General features: G+C 44.6%; 1 protein-coding gene across 4 annotated transcripts in view; it reads right to left on the reverse strand.

The window, feature by feature from the left end:
* MAP2K1 (mitogen-activated protein kinase kinase 1) overlaps positions 1–21742 on the reverse strand; it is an 84723-nt gene that overhangs the window by 9560 nt on the left and 53421 nt on the right. For all 4 annotated transcript variants that reach the window (XM_014576602.3, XM_006129166.4, XM_006129167.4 and 1 more), the window contains 5 exons: positions 17170–17247; positions 16022–16073; positions 5654–5778; positions 1756–1963; positions 459–523 (listed from right to left, as the gene is read on the reverse strand). In XM_014576602.3, coding sequence (XP_014432088.1) covers positions 459–523; positions 1756–1963; positions 5654–5778; positions 16022–16073; positions 17170–17247 — 528 coding nt within the window. The remainder of the gene's footprint in view (positions 1–458; positions 524–1755; positions 1964–5653; positions 5779–16021; positions 16074–17169; positions 17248–21742) is intronic.

Here is a 21742-nt window from a genome sequence, read left to right on the forward strand (position 1 = left end):
AGTCACTTGATACTGCTCTTTGCCACCATCTCTCATAAGTATGTGGGTCATTGGACAGCCACAGACCTAGATAAAGGCTGATCTTAGGTTGCAATAGATTGGGCCAAAAGTATGCCAGTGTAACTTGAAGAGCCGTGCAAGTCCAGAAATATCAGCTTTATCTCTGTGAAAGAATATCCACATCAGTGTACACAGATACCCACCACCCATTTTTGGAGACTGCTGATCAGACGTGGATACAAATTTTGTATACACACAGAGCTCTAATACCTGAATTGAAGCCAGTGCATTTGCCCAAGGGATGAGTTTGGCCCACTGTATTTTAAAAAAAGAGCTAAGAGGCTTGGTTTACAATATACAGTAAAGAAACACTTAACTATGGATCCCAGAATCTCAAATTCTTTATTTCTAGCAGTTTAAAAGGGAGTCCTTCCCGCCAGATGTAAACCCCTGTTTACCTCATTGACGATGTAGTCCAGAAGTTCAAAGATTGCCATTGGTGGCCTGCTGTCTGGTCCGTAAGCTAGAAATGGATGATGTATATATTGAAAAATAAAACAGACTGTTTGTAGAAGAAAGTAGAGATGCATTCAGTGGCTGACAATACCGCGGCTTTGCTCTTTCAAACACATTGTCCCATTGCGGGAGGTTACGGGTAGGGATATAATAGTGTGTCAATTAACCGATTAACCGATAAGCAAAAGCGTATAGGTTAATGCTATAGACTACACGCATTTCTCCCCTTCCTCCCCACCAATACATTTTTTAGCAGGCTGGCCAGCAGCCCAGCTCAGTCCTGGCTTGCCACAGGTTGGGACCTACCCCTGCGGCAGCTCTGCATTTAAAGTGTATTAGAAGCTGGGCAGGCAGGCAGGCAGCCCGACTCAGTCCTGGCTCATGCCAGGTCCAGGACCTAGCTCCTACTGCGGTTCAGCATTTAAAGTGTATTAGGAGCTAAGCAGGCAAGCAATCCGGCTCAGTCCCAGCTCATGCCAAGTCTGGGAACTCAGACCCTCCCCGGACAGGAGCTGGTGCCACCCTGCACTGGCAGCTGGTCTGCGGGGGGAGCTGGTTTTCAAACTGGCTCCCCTCGAAGACCAGCTCCCGCCTGGCACCCCGTGCTGCTGCCTCTGATACAGAGGCAGCAGCACAAAGTAGCAGGGGGCCCCTCAGGAGTGGGGCCTTAGTGCACTGGCTGCTGGGCCACCTCCAGGTACTACAGAATAGTCGAGTAACCGATAAGAATTCATGAGGTGAATCAACTATTCAGTTAACGGATATTTAACATCCCTAGTTACAGGCAGACCTCCCTGACAAAGGGCTTGTCTATACTTACCGAAATGATCACCCAGAGGTCAATTTACCAGGTCTGGTAAAGACCCACTAAAGCGACCAGTGATCACGCTCTTGTCAACTCCAGCACTCCAGCAGATCAAGAAGAGTAAGGGCAGTCGATGGGAGAGTTTCTCACGTCGACTCCCCCACCCCCGCACAGTGGAGAAGTCACAGTAACTGGATGTAAGGTAGATGGATTCCAGCTACACTATTCATGTCACTGGAGTTGCGTACCATAGTTCAACATTGCCCCTTAGTATAGACAGCAAAGTTCTAATACTTCTTCCTGGGATCCCCAAGGAGCTGGAAGGGGACAGTGTGAATTTGGCTTTCCCTCTTCCCCGACCCTGCTCTGCACCTCTGGGCCATACATTCCTCCCATCAAACCCATCCAGTTGTCACGCTTCATCAGTCACTTACAGCTCATTGGACGGCCAGGTGTTCTTTGTCTAGGTGAAGTCTCAGAAACGGAAGAGTCTCCCTCCACAGGGCAGCCAAACATCAGCTCCAGCTCCTTGGAATCAGGCGGGGGAATGGGGTATCTGCCAATGGCCATTTCTACCAGTGACAATCCCATGCTCCAGATGTCTGACTGCACTGAATAATGGGTACCTTGAAGTCTCTCCGGCTACAAAAAAGGGCAAAACACTGGAATAGGTAAGAGAAATCACACATCACAATAACCTGGATCATGAATGAGTGATGAATAAAATAAACACCTGAGCATGTGACTGACCATTTAAAAATCATTATGATTTCAGTGAGTCCATAACTAACTTTTTTAAAGTATCTGTACTCTCAATTGTCATCAGTTCTGCAAACCTCAGGTACTTGATCTTTCACAATAAAAGACAGTCATTATAATTTAAAAAACTGAATTCAATCACCAGCCGTCAGTAGCACAACTCAGATACCCATTTTATAAATGTACCTTCAATGAAACATTTAAAACATTCGATTAATGGTGAGGTCCTATTTTTCGTGACAGGAAGTGATAGTGTTTAAGCTAGCAGTATAGTATTGCAACAGAATTCATTGCTAGAACTTGCATGTAAATTAAAGGATAAGAAAATCAAAGTTATTATTGGACAATCAAGAATTCACCCTTTTCCTAAAGAGAGAAAGAGGAGGAAACCTTTATAGATTTTCTAAATGTCACAAGGCAAGCTGGCCTTTTTAATGAGTTTCAAGGTCCAGCCTCTACCTACATCAGATTTCTGTTCGGAAGAGAGGCATTCTGAGATGGCAAGTTCTCCAGACCTGAAGAAGAGCTCCGTGTAAGTTCAGAAGCTGGTCTCTCTCACCAACAGAAATTGTTCCAATAAAAGATACTACCTCACCCACCTTATCTCTCCAGGGCACCTTGAAACTGCAGACTGTGCTGTAGTGCATTCTGTGAAAGCCTTAAATTCCACCTGGCTTTCCACTACACTGTTGCATAGCCTACAGTTCCCATACCCCGAGGAATTACAGTCCCAGAATGCCTCTGCTCCGGCCAGAAACTAGGTACCCACAGAAACAGGTCCCTGAACTCCCTTTAAAAGGCCAACTTTCCTGTGACACAATGAAACTGGGGCTTGGACACACCCATGTGCATCTATTTACTGTATTTCAAAGGAGTAATTTGCCAACTGCAGGCTACATAGCTCGACTCAGGAGAGGTGAAATGTGAAACCCAGCTCCTGTAGTTAATGGAGCAGGCAAACAGATGCTTCTTTTTCAAAATACTTATTTTATTTTGGTAGAAAACACTAAAATTATTTAAAAGGTTTTTCAAAAGTGAGAGCCTGTCCTGTTTAAACACGTTTCGCTTGTAAAATGCACTGCATGCGGGTTTCTTGGACTGCGTTATTGACAAGTATAGAAACGTAGTAGAACTATATTTCAAATAGTTTCCATGTGGGATGGGTTCGTTCATAACCATTCAGATGTCGACATGTAACGTTACTAGGATTGTGTTCTGCTGAGGAAAGACTAGAGCACAGATGGGACCAAGAGAAAAAAACCTCTCATGTGCAGATTAAAAATGCAGTATACATGTATACACATTCATGCCAAGCAACCTTTGAGCAAGTGGGAAGTTACGTAGGCAGGACCGTCTCTAACAGATGGCACAGAATTAACTAAAAGTATGATTTTGTTTTTTAAAATCGAATCATACACTGGGGAAGTGAAACAAGTATTTCAGAGACAGTCTAACTAGTCCAGCCATCCCAATGAAAAACATTTGAAAAGGTTCTCTGCATGTCCATGGGCATGTCTAGACTACATCCCTCTTTTGAAAGAGGGATGTAAATTAGGCAGATCAAAATTGCAAATGAAGCCGGGATTTGAATTTCCCGTGCTTCATTTGCATAATGGCAGCAGCACATTTTTTCGAAAAAGGGTATTTTGAAAGTGAAACTGCTGTCTAGACATGGTTCTTTTGAAAAAAAAAAAAAACTTTTTTGAAAGATCCTGTACCTCCTTGACTGGACCCAAAGTTGTTGAGCAAAAACAAAAACAAAAAAGTGCCGGAAATTTTGCTGAGCACAAAAAGGGGCAATCGTGGCCCCTTTAATTCTTGGGCCGCTCCCCTGACACTCTCCCCACCCCCGCCACGTGTCCATCAGGCACCAAGCCAGATCACAGTGCTGCGACCCCCCAAGGGTTGCACGCTGTTGCTATAGGGTGTTAGAGTGGTCAAACCCTTTAACCCAGTGGCCAATAACCAGTAGAGGTGATCCTGACTGGTTTGGCTGGGAAGCTATGGAGCACTAGTTTTTCAGTTGCCCCTCCACCCACTGTCCTGCTGCTTCTGCCCTCTGCCTTGGAACTGCCCCCATGGGAGCCTCCTGCCTGCTGTGCAGGGTGTGGGAGGGAGAAGAGGAGGAGTGCTGATGTCAGGATGTCCCTCCTCCCCCCACCTCCACAGAGAGAGATTGCCTTAATCCACTGCTCCACCACCCAGAAGCCATCTCAGTTAAACAGTACCCAGCCAGATCCTGCTTCCTGAATCCCTATCCCAGCCCTGAACCTCCTCCTACACCCAACCACTTGTCTCAGACATGAGTCTCCCTGCACCCAAACTCCTTCCTAGAACTTGCACCCTATGCTCGGAGCCCCCTCCACACTCCAAACCCCTTGGCCCAAGACCAGAGCCTGCACCCAACCCCCTACCTCAGCCTGGTAAAAGTTAGTAAGGATGGGGGAGAAAGGGAGAATGGAGTAAGCAGGGCAAGACCTTGAAGAAGGGGTGGAGTAGAGACAGGGCCTCTATGAAGGGGCAGGAAAGAAGTGGAGCAAGGGTATTTGGGTTTGAGGTAGATCTTATATTGCACTTAAATTTGAAAAAGTGATCTTGGGGTTAAAAAGGCTGGAGACCACTACTTTAACCGATCACAATCTTGAACCACTATGACAAGTGTAATTGGCATTTTATTAACCACATACTATTTCTGCGAGTCCACACTTAAAACCTTCTCTAATGTTCCACACGAGTCAGAGCCAAAGCTCTTCTAGATAACCTACCAGATTTCAGGGCCTCAAGAAAGACATCCCTTGGTCTTTATCCAAAAAGGGATAAATTCTAGAGTTTGCTAGAGTATTAGATGAAAAATAAAAGTGAATGCATGAGAAGTAGCACGCAGCATGGAAGTAGCCCTGAAAATGACCTCTATGACACTAAGTGCATCAGAACTATGTGCAAAATAGTTCCAACTTAATCTCTCTATACTGAGACATCAAAATCAGATGTTGCCAGCAAGAGAATCACAGTCCAGCAAAGTGATAGAAATGTAGCCGTGTTAGTCTGATGTAGCTGAAACAAAAAACAGGACTGTGTAGCACTTGAAAGACTAACAAGATGGTTTATTAGGTGATGAGCTTTCGTGGGCCAGACCCACTTCCTCAGATCAAGTCTTTTCATCCATAGTTTGAAAACCGTGCTAAGAGAGACACGTGCTAAGAGAGACAAATATTAGTAATTGCTTGCAAAAGAATGAACTTAAAACCCTACTTCAAAGACTAAGCAGAATCACCACTGTGATGTGATATTTCATGGGACTGGGCTAGACCTCCAACCTTTGGAAGTGATGTGTCAGTTGAAAATGAGTTGCTCTTCCAGTGTTCCTAATCAGAAGAAAAATAAAAACAAAATACCAGAGCCAGGCAAAAAATGAGGTGCTGTGACAATTTTTCTGCGATTTAACAGCACTCACAAAGCTCAGGCTTGGAGCCTCAGTTGCTGGTTCACGTCTAATCTAAATGGAGAAGATAGTAATCTAAAACTAAACCACAATGCAGATAGTAAACTCAAAGCTGAAAGAACTGTACTTACAGACATGTAGGACCTCGTCCCAACAAATGAGTTTGCCATTGAATCTATCAGCTGTCCGCTGACACCAAAATCACAAAGCTTGATTTCACCTCTAGAGTTTACCAAAATGTTCGATGGTTTAACATCTGGAAAACAAATGAATGGATGAGTGAGATTAGATAGACAGACAGACAGAGTAAATGGGAAAATGTGACCAAGAAAGATACATGAACAGTGGAGTAACCCTTTGTTCTCCTTTTAAACTTCCAAAATCCAAAATGATTCCCCTCCTCTCCCTGGAAGGTACAAAAGGTTTGTGTTTAAGTTTAAATCTCATTCAGAATTTCCTTTTTTCCCCAATGTTTATTTTGCAGTGTCTACAACATTCTTATGAGGACTTTCACATTCAGGTCTGAGATATACTAATATGTAAATTCAAACCTCAGTTTGATGCCTTTTTTTTTTGCCTGGGAATATTCAATTACAATTCAGTAATAATCTATACATTTTAGTTTATTGGGTCATTACATGAAATGTGTCCATGTGTCCTATCGTCCCAAATGGATTTTTGTGTGTGTAAAAACAGAAGTTTCTTATATTTGGCAAATAAACTCAGACAGAGGACATGGGCTATTTTAAAAATGAGAACAATTTTGACACTGAAACACTGCACTTAAATTAAATGTTTGTTTAGCTTGAGGTCAAGTGTACCTGAGATGGAAGGCAAAACTGTTTGAGATTTTACATTCAGCACTGCTTCCCTAAATGGAAACCTAATGCTTTGGTAACTAGGCAACTAATAACCAACTACTTATGAATGCTAAAGTGCTAGGAGCATTTCTTTTAATCTTTTTGTTGAAGGCATAAGAAGTTTCTCAATATAATTGACTACTTACCCAGAGCCATTACCAATGAATTACAGAGCTTGTGAAGAAGGCAGCCACATTTGCAAAGGAATACCACCAATGAGTAAAAAAAAAAAGGATTATTATATATTGTTTTGCTCTGAGGGAGGGATTGAACTTCCAGAATTCTTTTTTGTCCATGACCCAAGAGCACACGGACTGAAACTTCTTGTTTGTTACCATATCCTCCTCACTCCAGTCCAAACACGGCTCAAAAAGTAGGTGGGGAAACATGTGTCTTGATCATTTTTGTCTATGTATGGCATTTTAACAGGATACAAAATACTCAGCGCCTTCCGCAAGCAGAGAGTACTTAGAGAGCAGGTGATGAGGCCATGGAAATACCTAAAACGGACAGATTAGACACAGCCTAAAATAGCTTTCAGGAAGTTGGATGCTTCACCACAAGCTGGGGAAACGCTCAACACACGGCATGCTTGAAGCAGAATCTTCTCTGCCTTCCACATTGCTGCTGCACGTTAGCCTTAGCAGCTCTCACCCCAAGCATATTTTCTTCTATATTTTAGTTAAGGATTTATATCAAACACACACCAGCCAGCTTGCAACACATCCCTGAAGGAGTCAGTCCACAGCAGGGCAATCTTGGAAAGCGGATGCTAACGAAGCACCCCAAAATAGGGAGGGCTCGCTGTTAATGGTGTCACTTGATGTAAGAGAGGCATACAGATGGGGAAACAGAGGTGCACAGTCTGGTTGTAGAAGTAATTGGGTTGGGAGGGAGGGGTTTACTTCTAAAAAGACACAGACCAGGAAGGCTATTGCTGTTTCTCCTTCACCTCTTTAAAACAGTAATAGAGATGCAGCCGTGTTAGTCTGGTCTTGCTGAAACAAAAGACAGAACTATGCAGCACTTTAAAGACTAACAAGATGGTTTATTAGGTGATGAGCTTAAGTGCTACATAGTCCTATTGAAAGCTCATCACCTAATAAACCATTTTGTTAGTCTTTAAAGTGCTGCATAGTCCTGTCTTTTGTTTCTTTAAAACAGGCCACCTGAAGATGCCCAGGCTCAGGGAGAAATGTTTTCTCCATCCGTTATGTGAATAATGCCTTGCAGAACTCCTTGGGTCCCACCACAGTAGCCTCCATCCAAACTCTACACTAGCTGAGTCACAGCAAATCCGCACGTTGACCCAATCTGAGACCACAGCACGGCCCCCGAGATCTCAGGATGGAGAGGATACTGCACCCACAAAACCCTCTCTTCCTCTGCAGAGAAGAGGAGCCCAGGTGCCTTCACAGTACAGTCTCCCTCCCCACTACAGGGGGCCCCAAGAAGCTTTTCAGCAACAAAGATTTATCTTTTATGGGAGGGAAGAACCAATGTGGTGTGACTCCCCCCGAGCCTGCTGCTTGTCAAGAGCCTCAATGCAGGCGGAGACCTTTGCAGAGCCTTGCAGCAAAAATTCCAGGATGCGGTAAACCCCGTCTCTGCCACAGAACCATCCAGGAGTTCTACACAATGGGGGAGACTCAATAAGAATCCCTCCTCCTTAGCAGTGTCCTCTGACTGGGGAGGGAGCCAGCCCGTGCTCTCTCTCTCGCTCTCCGGTAAATCTCTAAGCTTCAAATTCCTCCCATGAGCAGGGTTACTGTTTGTCCTGGGAAATCTGGAATTTTTTTGATCCTCCACCCTCCGTCCGGGCAGATTTTTTGAATAAGAGGCAACGTCCGGGACTTTTGCGGATCAGATGTTGCAGCTGAGAAGAAGCCGTCTCTAGGCTTCGACTGGTCCCCCTCCGGAAGCTGCAGTTGCTGGTCCTGGAGAGGGGAAGACCCTCCCAGGGAGGTGCTCGCAGATGGCTGTTGCTGCATGGCCAAGTCTGCGCTAGCCACCCTGCCACCACGACAAGGAGAGACACTGTCCAAGTCCCAAGGACCCCTCCCAGCATCTGTGTAGTACCTCTCCCAGCGCACACACCCCTCCAGCACCCCCAAACTCTCCCTCTCCTTCCCACCATCCAGCAGTGTCCTCTGTTGGGGAACCCAATGTACAGTAACCCTAGTTATAAGAAAGCAGTAGCAACAGACCAGCACTGTAGGGCCAGCAGTGAGAGGTTATAAAAACTCCTGGCTACCCCAGGATTTTCAGACAAGGCTTGTTAGCCCAACTGGATTTGATTGGATCTTGTTGGTGATGGGAAGGGAGAAGGGGGGGAAGGAATGTTCATAAGATGCTTTGAAGCCACAGCAGACCCAGGCAAAATTCTAAATGCTACTTTTACCTTAGTTCTATTTATGCATGGGCCCACCAGTGCGGTATGTAATGCAGGCATAGAAGACATTTTTAAAAAACCTATTTTCATCTCAATTGACAGCTCTTTCTGAGCAGCACAAACATTCTGTCTTTCTCTTTCCACAGCAAAAGAAACAATTAAAATGTCTCTGTTCCGCTGTCAGTGAATTGCTAACAGCCCTTCTGGTGCCAGGGCCTACCTGGAAGATAGCCTGGCTTTTAGCACTTAAATTGTACTTGGAGTGTGGTATTGTAGTGCTTACAATAGCCGGGCAACACCTGGAGTTTGAAACAAAGCTTCCTATTCTTTGATCGGATTCCTTCTCTCCCTCCAACTTCTGCGTAGGACGAGAACATGACTTTGGAACTCCACTGCCCCTTCCCGTCCCACCCCGCTCCCCCTCCTCCACAGCTAGTCTTTTCCCCACACCATGTGTATTGCCTACATGGAACGAGGATGTCAAAAGACCCTTTCCAGTGGAAACATCTGGCAGTAACCTTGAGGGAAAGCACAACCCCGTGGGGCTCCGTCCCGGGTGTTGCACTATCCCTCAGGAAAGCTGGCCAGAGTACACCGCGGAAGCTATGTACTTAGCCTTTGGAGAAGGAAAAAGGGCAGGTCTCATGTCACTTCACATCAATCCCTCCAGACTACTGAGGAATGGAGTGGCGCTTTCCCAGCCAGTCCTCTCAAGGCAGAAGGAGGGGCATGCAATGTTGCTAAATAGAGCAATTCATAAGGAAGGCTGTAAGTAACCACTGTGGCCATCAAGTCCGACTTCCTGTCTAACACAGGCCATAGAACTTCCCTGAAATTAGCTAGTATGGGCCAGCATCTCTTAACTCCCATCTTGTCTTACAAATGTTCAGCATAGAATAATGTACCACAGCTGCTAGCATAACGGTTAATTACTCTCTCTGCTAAAAATGTGCATCTTAGTTCCAGTGGGGTCTTCGGGGTTTAGGGGATGCGAAGGCACCTCCTCATAACCTCATCATCCGCACACACACACCCCAGTCACGCAAGCAACCATGTAAAAGAATAAAAACCTTGTATGCTACCATGCAAGTGGTTGTTGAGCTGTACTAAAAGGCATTCATTAGGAATAGACACAGCAAATTTATTTGCCTTATAGCACACATTTTGGCAACAAATTCAACCATCTGAATATAATTCGGGCAAAAGCAGGATTACAAATAGGCTGAGCAGAATTCAATTTCATTTCTTATATTTTTAATGGGTAATATATATTTTAAGCCTTTTTCTATTTTTATGGATTTGATTTTTCAGAGTTGCAGAAAGTTATTAGGGAGATCAGCTAATATTTAATCACAGTAGGTGCTGACATTCAAAAAGTTAAAGCTTTATTACCATTACAAAACAAACTGCCAAATCACCTGTCAAAATATACAAAGTGCGTATCCGAAAAATCAAACTCTAATAAATTCTCAAGCAGGATTTTTCTTAGTTTGCCTGAGTTTGTGTTTGTATAGTGAAATGCATGTTCACTGGCAATGGCCAATTAAAATCTAATCATTCCAAGACTAGTTATAAATATTTGTTCATCCTTGCCACCAATTCTCCACTTGGGGAATATATCTCATAGCTGAGGAGGAGAAACTTGTTCCTAGAATTGACAAGTCAATGAAGTTCCATGTATCAAAGTAAAATTCAATCAAAGGGTAGACTATGGTGCAGCAAACTAAGCTAAAATCCAATGTAATTCACGAACATCAAATGATTCCACCCCAACATTTCTTGTGCAACATGCTTTTTTATCATGATTTAATCTATTAATTAATTTACCAAGATGTAACTCAGGAAAATAACATGGAAATTGGCATATCGGGACAGAATGCTAATCCACCTAATCCAATCTCATGTGTTTGACAGCAGCCAATACTGGCTGCCTCAGAACGTGTAAAATTCCCCAAACAGAACTAGCATATGAGATAAAAGGATAGTTGGTAGTATTTGGAATTTTATCTTCATTCATCTCTGGGTGCTATTTTCTATTTTTATTCACGTGGTGATGGTTTCCTTAAAAAAAATCCAAAAACCAATAAAATCATCATGTCATTTGTCATAATATTCTGCGACAAGGAGTTTAATGGATTAGTCATAGTATGGAAATTGATCCTTGTCATGTTGAACCTTTTTATTCTGGTGTGCAGGGAGAGCATCTGTCCTTTATCACACCTCTGTTTACTCCTTGCAAAAAAGAGTCCTAGTCATCTTAGCCTGGTAAACTCCTCACACTATCTGCCTCTTCTCTCTTATTTCCCAGCCATCTTTGCTTTATGTCTATTTGATTTAATGTTCTTCCTTCCAAAAAGTTTTTCCAGTTCTCCTTTGAGAGAGGAGGAGCAAAACTAAACACAGCATTCCATAGGAGTAAACAATCTATATAAAGACATAATGTTCTCCATTCTCCTCTGAATGCGCCCTAATGACGACTTCACTGTCCGTACTAATGCCTGAATATTTTTCCTGAAACGTCACAGCTAGTCCATCTGTGTGTCTAAACTGATACACTATACCTCCCAATGTAGCACCATTCAATGCCATGCTGTCTAGTAAGTCTTAATCATTCTCCCTACTTTTGACTAATTAACTCATTTTGTGTCACCAACAAGCTTTGCCTTTCCCCTTTATTCTCCTCCAGGGCAGCATTACTAAGGCTCTGACCTGTCCCCCCCCCCCCTTGGTACATCTGTGAGAGGCAGCAGTGTGGGGGAGGCAGCTCCATGGAGCTGGCATTTGCAGAGGGCTGGCTTAAAAGCTGGCTCCCCAGGCATATCAGTTCCTGCTTTGCACCATCCTCTCCCCTCCCACCCCCGGGCACTGGTGCCTCTGATAGAGAGATAACAGCATGGGGAGTGGGGGGGGGGTGCAGGCAGGAGCTGCTACACGTGGAAAGCCGGTTTTCAAGTCAGCTCCCTGAGCATATCGGTTCCCATGGAGCCGCCTGCCCCCCTCAACCTCCTCACTGCTGCCTTTCTATCGGAGGCAGCAGCATGGGAGTGGGGAGGCGGGTTCACAGATCCAGTGCTCATGGTTGAGCCGGCCAGCTCCCATCACTTCCTCCCTTGCTGCCTATGATACAGAAGCAGCAAGGGGGGAGTGTGTGTAGTAGATAGAATTAACCAATAAGCCTAGGCTCATCGGTTAATCATGCAGTAAACTACACATTGACATTCTTATATTTTACTATGCTACTGTAAGCACTGCCTGCTTTATTTCTATTAGGTGATGCTGCCAGTGAGTATCCAACCATCATAAAGCTTAATAAATGGCACAATCTGCTCCCCTCCTATCAATTCCCCCCCAAGTCACTCAATGCACCCCCCAAAATCAAGCAAAGCTGTTCAATGCGTCACCAACCAAGACAATGACACCTCTTGGCAATTCGCTTTAAGATCTACATTTGAAAGAGTGTAAATCCCGAAGAGCCAACCCGCCAAAGGGTTCCAATGGAGGCCAGACCCAAAGCACACTGATTCAGTGAAAATACAATGAGTTTTGATGCATCTCCCCTTCTTCTCCTGGCAGCCTTCACAGAGCTCCCCTGGAGGGACGCAAGTCTCATCACGTCCCAAATGTGCAACCATACTTTTTAAAAATCAAGTGTTAATTAAGAAAACCTAGCACATCAGCTATTGAGTGTGGTACATGGCCAGTGCCACCTTCCGAGGAGTGAAGAGTGACACCCGTTGGCGACAATGATAAAACAGACTCAACATCAGAGACAGAAGGTGCGATTGCATCCAGCTTCGTTAGACATTTTAAAACCAAAGGGCACGTGTAGCTCCTTACGATGTTCACAAAATTCAAGCAGCAGGCATCCCAGTTAGTAACAAAGTTTTTTCACTGCACAGTCACGGTGCTTTGCCATCTCTCATATTGATTTCCACTAATCCACTAACACCAGCCTCCCAAGATAATGGCGGGCAGCAGGGGGGCCAGAAGTGCTAATATGAGGGAAAATGAATTGTAAGACAAAGTTTCAGAGTTTATAAGTAGCACAAAGCGCTTCTCAGCATGGGAGTTTTCTGTGTGTTGAGCAGATAAGGCTGTGTCCAGGACACAGCGCAGCCAACAACTGTCCGACAGAAACCCTGGCGTTGTGGGAGTCCGAGATGCGGTACCTCAACACAATCCATGGCAGAATGTAAGGTGGAAGAGAGACGTGTGTTTTCACACCTGTAAGTCAGAATCGAGCGTCATGCTAGAATGGAGGTGGTGGTGCTCACATCCAGAGTTCCTGGGGCTCAGGTTCAGGCTGGTAGCTTTAAACAACTCTAGATATTCTCACCAGATCTCGGCCACCTGAGTCCTCTGAGAATCAGGCCTGCCGGCGGGGGGCAAGTGCAATTGCCCCAGAGCATGGTGGTTCACAGGGACCTAGGGATCCCAGCAGCTGCGGTGGTTGGAGCCATAGATCTTTTAAATTGCTGCCAGAGCACCATGCACAGGGCTCTGGGCAGCTCCTAGGGCTGCCGGGGGAGGGGGCACCACGATCTGGGTCCTGACCTACCAGGAAAAGTCTGCAAAAACCTGGCCATAGGTAGTCTTGAGACACAAAGACTAAAGGAGGTGCTCGTAACAAGCCTTCAAATACATTAAGGACAGTTATAAACAGGATCCTGATCTTCTGGTTCCCACCTCCACTGAAGAGAGAATTAGGGATGTAAAATCCCATTTAACTGGTTAACCGGTTAAACATAATGTTTAACTGATTAAAAGAAGGGTAGGTGGGGGGGCTGCTCCAAAGTGGGCCCTACCTGCAGTGTCTCCACAGTGCTGCAGCAGCCCCTCCTGCCTGCTGTGGGTTGGGTGCTGCTCCAGCGCCCACTAGTTAACTGGAACTGGTAAGCCTCACCCGATTATCCATTCACATCCCTAGAGAGAATCTGTGCTAAACCCGCAGCAAGGGAGATTTAGGTTAGATCAGGGTTTCTCAAAGTGGTCCATGAAACCTGCTAACTGGCCGCTCCTTTGTGTTTATTTACTAGCTCTGCAGCCACAGAGCCTCGTGGCTCCCATTGGCTCCGGTTCGCCATTTACAGCCAAGAGGAGCCGCGAGAAGCAACGTGGGCTGGGCAGGCACCTATGTTCAACTGTTGGCAAAACCCCAAATAGAACATGTAATAAAACCAGTCGATTGCATCATGTTTAAAGTTGTTCTTCAATCTGTCACATCTATGTGAGTTCCTATGAATCCTTTCTTGGTTTGCTAACAACCACATAGCATCTGATTAGTCTGATGAATGGAATGCTGTTATAGCTAAAAGCCTGTGGAGTCCTAACGGATACAAGAGACAGGCTAAGTGGTCCATACTGAAGGCTATATTGTGTAATCACAGCAATGAGCTGAACCATTCAATCAGAGGCAAAAAAACGGGAGTGCAATCCATCTGTGGTGCGTAATTCACACTGCTGTAGGAACTACAGAATTTTTCATTTCATAAGTGCCACTTCTGATTTAGTAGGTCATCCAATCAATTAAAAACAGCTGGATTTAAAAGGCTGTAGGTAAAAAGATGCAGGAAACAATATGGGTGTTCACCCCACTGCAAAATCAGTCCAAAGATCTGGGTAGATGTAGAACTAAACTCCTGCTTCTTTTTTATGTAATTTGACAATCACCCATTTTGTTAACAACCGTTAAACTAGGTAATAAATGTAGAGGTCTGTGCTTTTTATTGGTGGGGTGCTATAAATAGCACATGAATGCCTGAGACATCTACTAAAAGCCCGTGACTTTAAATTAAAAGAGAAACCATAGTCTTAATGGTGATAATGGAAATTAGCAGAAATTAAAAGCAGCATGTTTTCCTTTTTTGAATCTCGTCAAAGCTTTTAGCTAAGATGGATAATAGGTCTGTTGCTACCAGAAGAAAACCCATTACAATTAGAGAACTGTAATGTCATAAATACTGTTTCATAAGGGATTTTAACAAGCTTTCCGCATAAAGCAAGAGTATATCAAATAGACGAATCACACACACCCCCTCTCCTATAGCTCTCATGTAGATTGGCTTGGACTTACGCAATGGTAAGCTCGAAAGCTTGTGTCGTTCACCCAATCCAAGATATTACCTCATCCACCTCATCTCTTTAATATCCTGGGACCCACTCAGCTATAACGCCACTGCATGCCTGATGGGTTGGAAGCTGAATGCAAAGCTCCCTCCCACACCAGAGACAAGAGGTGAAAAACCCCTTTTGGCCTGGGGGCCACTGACTCACAGAAAAATCAGTCGGGGGCCACACAAAAGTGAAAAGCAAAAAAAGAAGAAAAAAAAACCTAATTGACATTGAAGAAAAAACCAAGACACTCACCTCATTCCCCCACATACTCCAGCCTGGCCCCCCTAGGCTCTAGGGTGGGGCCAAAATAAGGGGATCAGTGTGTAGGAGGAGGCTGCTGGGAAGGGGGGTTAAGGGAGGGGGTCTGGGTGGGAGGGGATGCAGGAGAAGGCTGGGAAAGGGAGAGTTGGGTGGGAGGTAGGGTGCAGGAATGGGACAGAGATGAAATCTGAGCAGGAGGGGTAATGCAGGATCTGGGAGATGGGGAGGCATTTACCTGTTCTGCACCACAGAGGACAGGAGCTCCTCTGCGATTCCCAGGCACCTCCCCCTGCTGCTCCTATTGGCTACAATTATGGCCAATTGGAGCAGTGGGGAAAAACCCTCCAGGAGAGCCAGAAGAGAGGGGGAACAGCAGCAGGTGGAGCTGCTTCCTTTCCCCACTGGGCAGATGGATCTGCCCCTAGCTTGCCTCACTTCAGCCTGCAAGGCTCGGAGTTCCCCGCTCCTCACTCTCCTTCCACCCCTCAGCGGGGAACCAGTGCTGGCAATCCAGCCAAACGGGGGGGCTGCAGGGGAGTGCTAGCACATGCTCGGGAAGCCCCGAGCATTGCAGGCCAGTGTCAGGCAAGCCAGATCCAGCCCGCAGGTTCCCCACCCCTGCCACGGAAGTTTCCTTTGAAAAGCTAGCATTTCAAAGAATGGTCATCACATTTGCAACATACTGAGTGTGAGAGCACCCACCAGCTACAGGAGTAATGGTTGAAATAGAGATTTGGAGAAACAATACGTCAGGTGAAAAAAAATTCAAAGTGAGACGTAAAAACATGAAACAGGAAAATAAAGCTCTTGATTTCTATGGATGTTCAATATAGAATGAAAAGAGAAGCAAAGGATATAACATATGGTCTTACCTCTGTGCATTATCTTATGCTTTTCTCTCAAATATGTGAGACCTTTGATTACCTAGAGAAAAGGAAACTCAGAGTTACAAAGCAGTAAACTCAGTAAAATTGAAAACACGAGTTTCATTTGAGCAAGAATTTCAAAGTGTCAAAATCAAAAAGCACAACACACACACGCACACACATATCTTTGTTAATCTCTAAGGTGCTACATGCCTACAAAAGCTCATGATTATATATTCTGGATGATTATATATTATGAGCTTTCACAGGCAAAACCCACTTCCTCAGGTGAACAGAGGGTTTTGCCCATGAAAGCTCATGATACTATATATATTTATCTTTGGTAGTCTCTAAGGTACCACAGGACTCCTTGTAGTAAAGTTACAGACCAACCCTGATACTCCTCTGAGACTTTTAATAAAGGACAATAACATTAACCCAACAGCCACCAGAAGTGTCATGGGCACAACCTACTGCAATACACAGTTAGCCTGTATCCATAAAGACAGCAATGAGTCCTGTGGCACATTAAAGACAAACAAATTTATTTGGGACATAAGCTTATGCCCAAAGAAATGTGTTAGTTTGTCAGGTGCCAGAGGAATCCTCATTGTTTTACCGCAATACACATCCTTAAAGGGTAACATTCAAAACATCTGAATTAGGGATGTCATGGTTAACCGGTTACTGGTCAACAGGTGGCCCACCATGTCTCAGTGGCCAGGGGGCACTCCAGCCAAGCCCTGTTTAAGTGGCTAACCGGTTAAACACTATGTTTAACCAGTTAACTGATTAAACAGAATTTTACATCCCTAAATTTAATAGACAGTCTTTTTCAGACCATTTGAATTATTTTGCTAGTCCTTTTTCCATCCAATGGCAGTAACAGCAGCTGTCATCTAAGTGGGAAATCAAAGCAAACATTCCCAAGGGTATGTGTGAGATTCAACCAAATGCTCTTAGTTATATGGTGACATATTTAAAAAAAAACTATTACAAAAACACTTTAAAACCTAGTAATATTTGCCTATCTCGCTTAAATTTTCCTTAATCCCCCAAACCAACTGCTTTTGCCTTCTGGATGCGGCACAATCCTAACATAACATGGAGACATCTGGTCCCCGATTCCCAGAGTAAATTACAAACATACTTACAGCAATGCTAACTTTGCCCAAAATCTGCTCTGGAATTCTTCCAGCTTTTTTCAGGACTTGATCCAAGGACCCACCATCCTAATGATAAATGTTTGAATATTACAATGTTAATCATATTTATCCAAAACATTTTAAAGCCTACAGTCTGGGAGGGAAAAAAATGTCCTTTTGAAGGTAGCCAATGTGCCACATCCCGTTGCTTGTGATGAAATCAACGATTCTTTTTGCTTTATATCGTAGTCGTGAGTATCAGGGGGAAGAAAAAATGAAGCTGGTCATTAGAAAAAGCTTAATCAGTTTTATACTAAACTGTAAAACAACCAGCGACGTGGCAACCACTGAGGAGGACGCTGGCATCACTTAATGGTCTTCTGGCCTTGCATAATTGCATGATGCCCAGGCTGATCCTCCTTCAAAAGGAGGCTTTGCCCATCACCAGCTGACGCACAGCACTAGGAGCACAGTAAGCTTTCTGCAGCAGCCTGCAGGTATTTAACTGTTCTCTGCATGTCCATGGGGTGCCACTGTCACTCTTTTAGATGCTCAGGGTTCAGGCAGGAAGGAAGGTTTATATCTTGTGATCTATGAAGGTCTGAGTGGATCTGTTCAGATCTGAGTATCAGTGTATCTGGTAGCATGCAGTGGCCCTAACCAGGATCAGGGCCCACTGTGCTATGTACAGTGCACAGAGATTGACACCCTCTAAAGTTTGTAATCCAAGAAAACAAGGAATGCGGGGAATGAATCATCCGTGTATGGGTTTTTCATGCATTGTCTGTGTATGTTTTCATTCTGAAATTTGATATCCTGCTTTCTCTGAACAGACATTGGAGCAATTATGAAAGACACCTGAAGACCTAAGATCCCTGTAAACTACGTGGCTGAGCGGCCATGCAGCTTGCTATTTAGCAACACACAGGCACTCATGGAAGCTGCGTGGCCAGGCCAGGGACTTGCAGAAGCTGGGAGAGGGCTGCCCCTTTCCTCAGCCCCAAGCTAAACCACCCTCCAAACGGCTGGGGCTGCTGGGCTCCAACCCCACCCTTGCCTCAGGCAATCCAGCCCCAACCTGGCTTATAGAGCAGGCTCCAACAGCCTGGCCCCGATCTGGCTACAGCGGCTCAGCCCTAGCTCCCATCTGGCTTCCTTCCTGTCTCCCATCCAGCCACGACCCTCATCTGGGCCATGGATGTTCCCCCAGACCCGGGTGCTGCTGTGAGGAGACAGAGCTGAAAGGAAGACCTCTCCTTGCAGTAGCCCTGGAGCACCTTCCTTCACCCCAACCTTTCCTGGATCCAGCTCCACCCTATATCCTTTATCCCCCAGCTGGAATCCACATACCCCTGCACCCCAATCATCTGCTCCATCCCTAAGCCCCTCATCCCTGCCCCCATTTCTGAGCCTGCCCCCACAGCCAGAGCCTGAACACCCTTGTACCCCAACCCTCAGCCCCAGGCTGGAGCCTCCTCCTGCACTATGAACCCCTTGGCCCCACCCCCACCACTTTAATTGTGTTATGTGCACCAATATGAAGGTGAAGTGTCACACATCTTTCTCCCCTCCCCCATATTGATGCACATAACGAAATTCATTCCCCTCAGGGGTAGGAAAAGTGAGAGGGAACCCTGCTGACGACCAGTCTCAGAGGTCAGCAGGAGGTAGGGTTGCCTGATGCTTTCACAAAAAATCCCGAACGTGGCAGGAAAAAAACTGATTGAGAAAAAGGAAAAAAAGTCGCTGGGCCTTTAAAAATCCCCATACTCCTCGCTTCCCCCCACTCCTGCCCCCGCTAGACGCAGCAGGGGAAGAATGTCCCTGCCGGCCTTCCATCCAAGAAAAACAGAAGCTATCGGACATTTTACATGTCAGTATTTTCTGGTTTTTTTTTTTTACCGGACAGGGGCCATGAATAACAGACTGTCCAGGTGAAAACCAGACACCTGGCAACCCTAGCAGGAGGTTCTATAGAACTCTGAGCACTAGGAAGAAAACCATTTATCAGCTCCCCTGCACCAGCATGTTCTCTAGAACCCCTCTGAGCCTGTCCTGTATGCAGAAACAGCGAGGAGTCGTGAGGAGTTCCATTCTTAACTGAGGACGCCAGTGTGTCAGGCACACCCCCAAATGGACACACGGGGCAGGCTATGAGAACATAAAGAACGGTCGCATTGGGTCAGACTGAAGGTCCATCTAGCCCAGTGTCCTGTCTGCCGACAGCGGCCAGATGCCCCAGAGGGAATGAACAGAACAGGTTATCAACAAATGATATATCCCCTATTGCCCATTTCTAGCTTCTGCAAAATGACTCACCAATGGACAAAAATAGAAAAAAAAATGTCTTTCCAAATTTCATGTTAAATAACTACTCCACTAATTTTACCAGTGTTAAATTAGTTACTAACACATGTACTTGCACTCTTTCAAATTCAAGCAATCCCGTTGCTAAGAGCTTGAGAAGGAAAAAAAAAAGCTGTATGCTTATTTTTAGCAACCGATTATGATGTAATTCAACAGTGGCCTTGTGCAGATTTTGTAGAACAGAGACTACATAACAAAAACAAAACTTCACAATGTTATTTCTTTAAGTAAAAACCATATCCAATTACCTGGCGGAGAAAGATTTTTTAAAAGTGCATGTGAGTCTACGTTAAATGTTGCGCTCACATTCATGTAATCAAATGTGAACTCAGCCAAAAGAAATAGGAGTACCAAAGGAAAAGTTACAAAAAACAAACATACATTATATAATATAATATATGGGCGGGGGGAAAACGTATCCGCAGTACATCGAAAATCTAGCAACCTCTTCTGATCTTGTTACTACAAGTTGTTATCAGACAGAAGGATTCACTCTACAAGGCAATCAGCAGACCTTTGAAACAGGTCCCAATTGGGCAAGGAGCTTCCTGCCTTCAATTGCCATGGAAGTCCAGGTGCTCAGCATCTTTTAAGAGCAAACCCCAAATATTTTGCTTGTCAAGCACTTGGTGCGAGTTGAAGTGAAGATTCACTTGATATTTTCAGATGGACAAGGACAAAAATTTAAATCTTCCCTTACTAGGATTTTGTTTGTTCCAGATATATTTAAAGAATTCCTTCTTATTGTTGACATGCATCTGACAAAGCTTATGCTCCAACACTTCGGTTAGTCTATAAGGTGCCACAGGACCCCTCGCCTCTATTGCAGATTCAGACTAACATGGCTACCCCTCTGATACTTCTTATTGTTCTTAGCCCTACCAACTGATAACTTTAGCTTCCCTTATCAACTATCTGCATTTCCTAACTACTGTACACTGTTTGTATTTATTGCTTTCAGTTTCTCCATTTGTATGTGTAATACACATGCGCACATCTACACACACAGCCTCACATTCACACAGGCATGTACTTATTTCATCTCCCCTATTAACCAAGATGGCTTTTAACCAAAAGATACCTTCTTTCATGATTACAGAATTGTGTTTTTGGGCATCTAACAAAGCATTTTTAACACCATTACTAATCATCATTCCTGTTTTTAGGTTTCAGCATTTCCACTCAGTCAGTTTTCCTCCCTATTGGTTTCAGCTTTGGGGAACTGGCCTCTCTGAAGCATGAAGTATATATATAAATATTATTCAGCAGCACCACATTCCGTTTGCACATTGTAAAAGAAATGAGTGTGTGATCACATGCGCCTAGTCAACCATACATTTTCCCCAAAGATTTCCTTTAACGAAGGTCAAGGCAACATTAATATAACTACGTATAGTATCCACAGAAAGAAAGTAAAGGACCTTCTTTCTATGTTACTTGCTAGAAAATGTGATTCTTTGAACAGAAATTATTCAAAGCCTCTTCTGCCTGTTGGACAAGGGAGGGATTTGATTGACCTTAAATCACAGAAAAATTGCCCTTAACATTGGGCTCCATATGGCATTAGAGAAATGCTGGCAGATGGCTAGAATAAATGTGTACTTTTCTATTAAAAAGAAACAAAGTTAAAAAAAAATATTGGTATGAAACAACAGTTGTTTATGGTGCTTCTGGTCTTGCTAGTTTCCCCTGTCCTTCCTCTAGGATTTCAGAAAAGATGGGCAGGGCAGATGTATTCTCTCTAGTTGCTCTGAAATTGTATCTACACTAGAAAAATTACATACCTGTATTTACAGCAGGTGCACCAATGATAAGCCACCGCTGTTGTTCTAGTCCAGGTATTTTTAACATGGTGTCAAAAAGTCCAGCTCAGAACAGATTTTCAACAGGGTTGTGAAAGTGTAAATGTGTAAACAGTTAACCACTGGGCCCAGGCTCATCTCTTAACCTTCACAGTTACATGCAGTCCCCTTGTAGCAGAGGCAGCAGTGCTGGGGGGCAGGCGGGAGCAACACACGGGGAGTTGGCTTTTAAGGCAGCTCCCCACAAGCATCAGCTCCCGGTGAGCCGCCTTCTCCCCCCCTCTCACCCCCCCCCCCCCGCATGTAAACATGTAACAGCTGAAATTTTCAGCCGTTACATGTTTACCAGAATAAACACATTTTAACACCCCTAGTTTTCAAGTGGTAAAAACATTGGAGCCCTTTTTACATGG

This window comes from Pelodiscus sinensis, chromosome 14, assembly GCF_049634645.1.
Source record: "Pelodiscus sinensis isolate JC-2024 chromosome 14, ASM4963464v1, whole genome shotgun sequence".
NCBI classification, from domain to species: Eukaryota; Metazoa; Chordata; order Testudines; family Trionychidae; genus Pelodiscus; species Pelodiscus sinensis.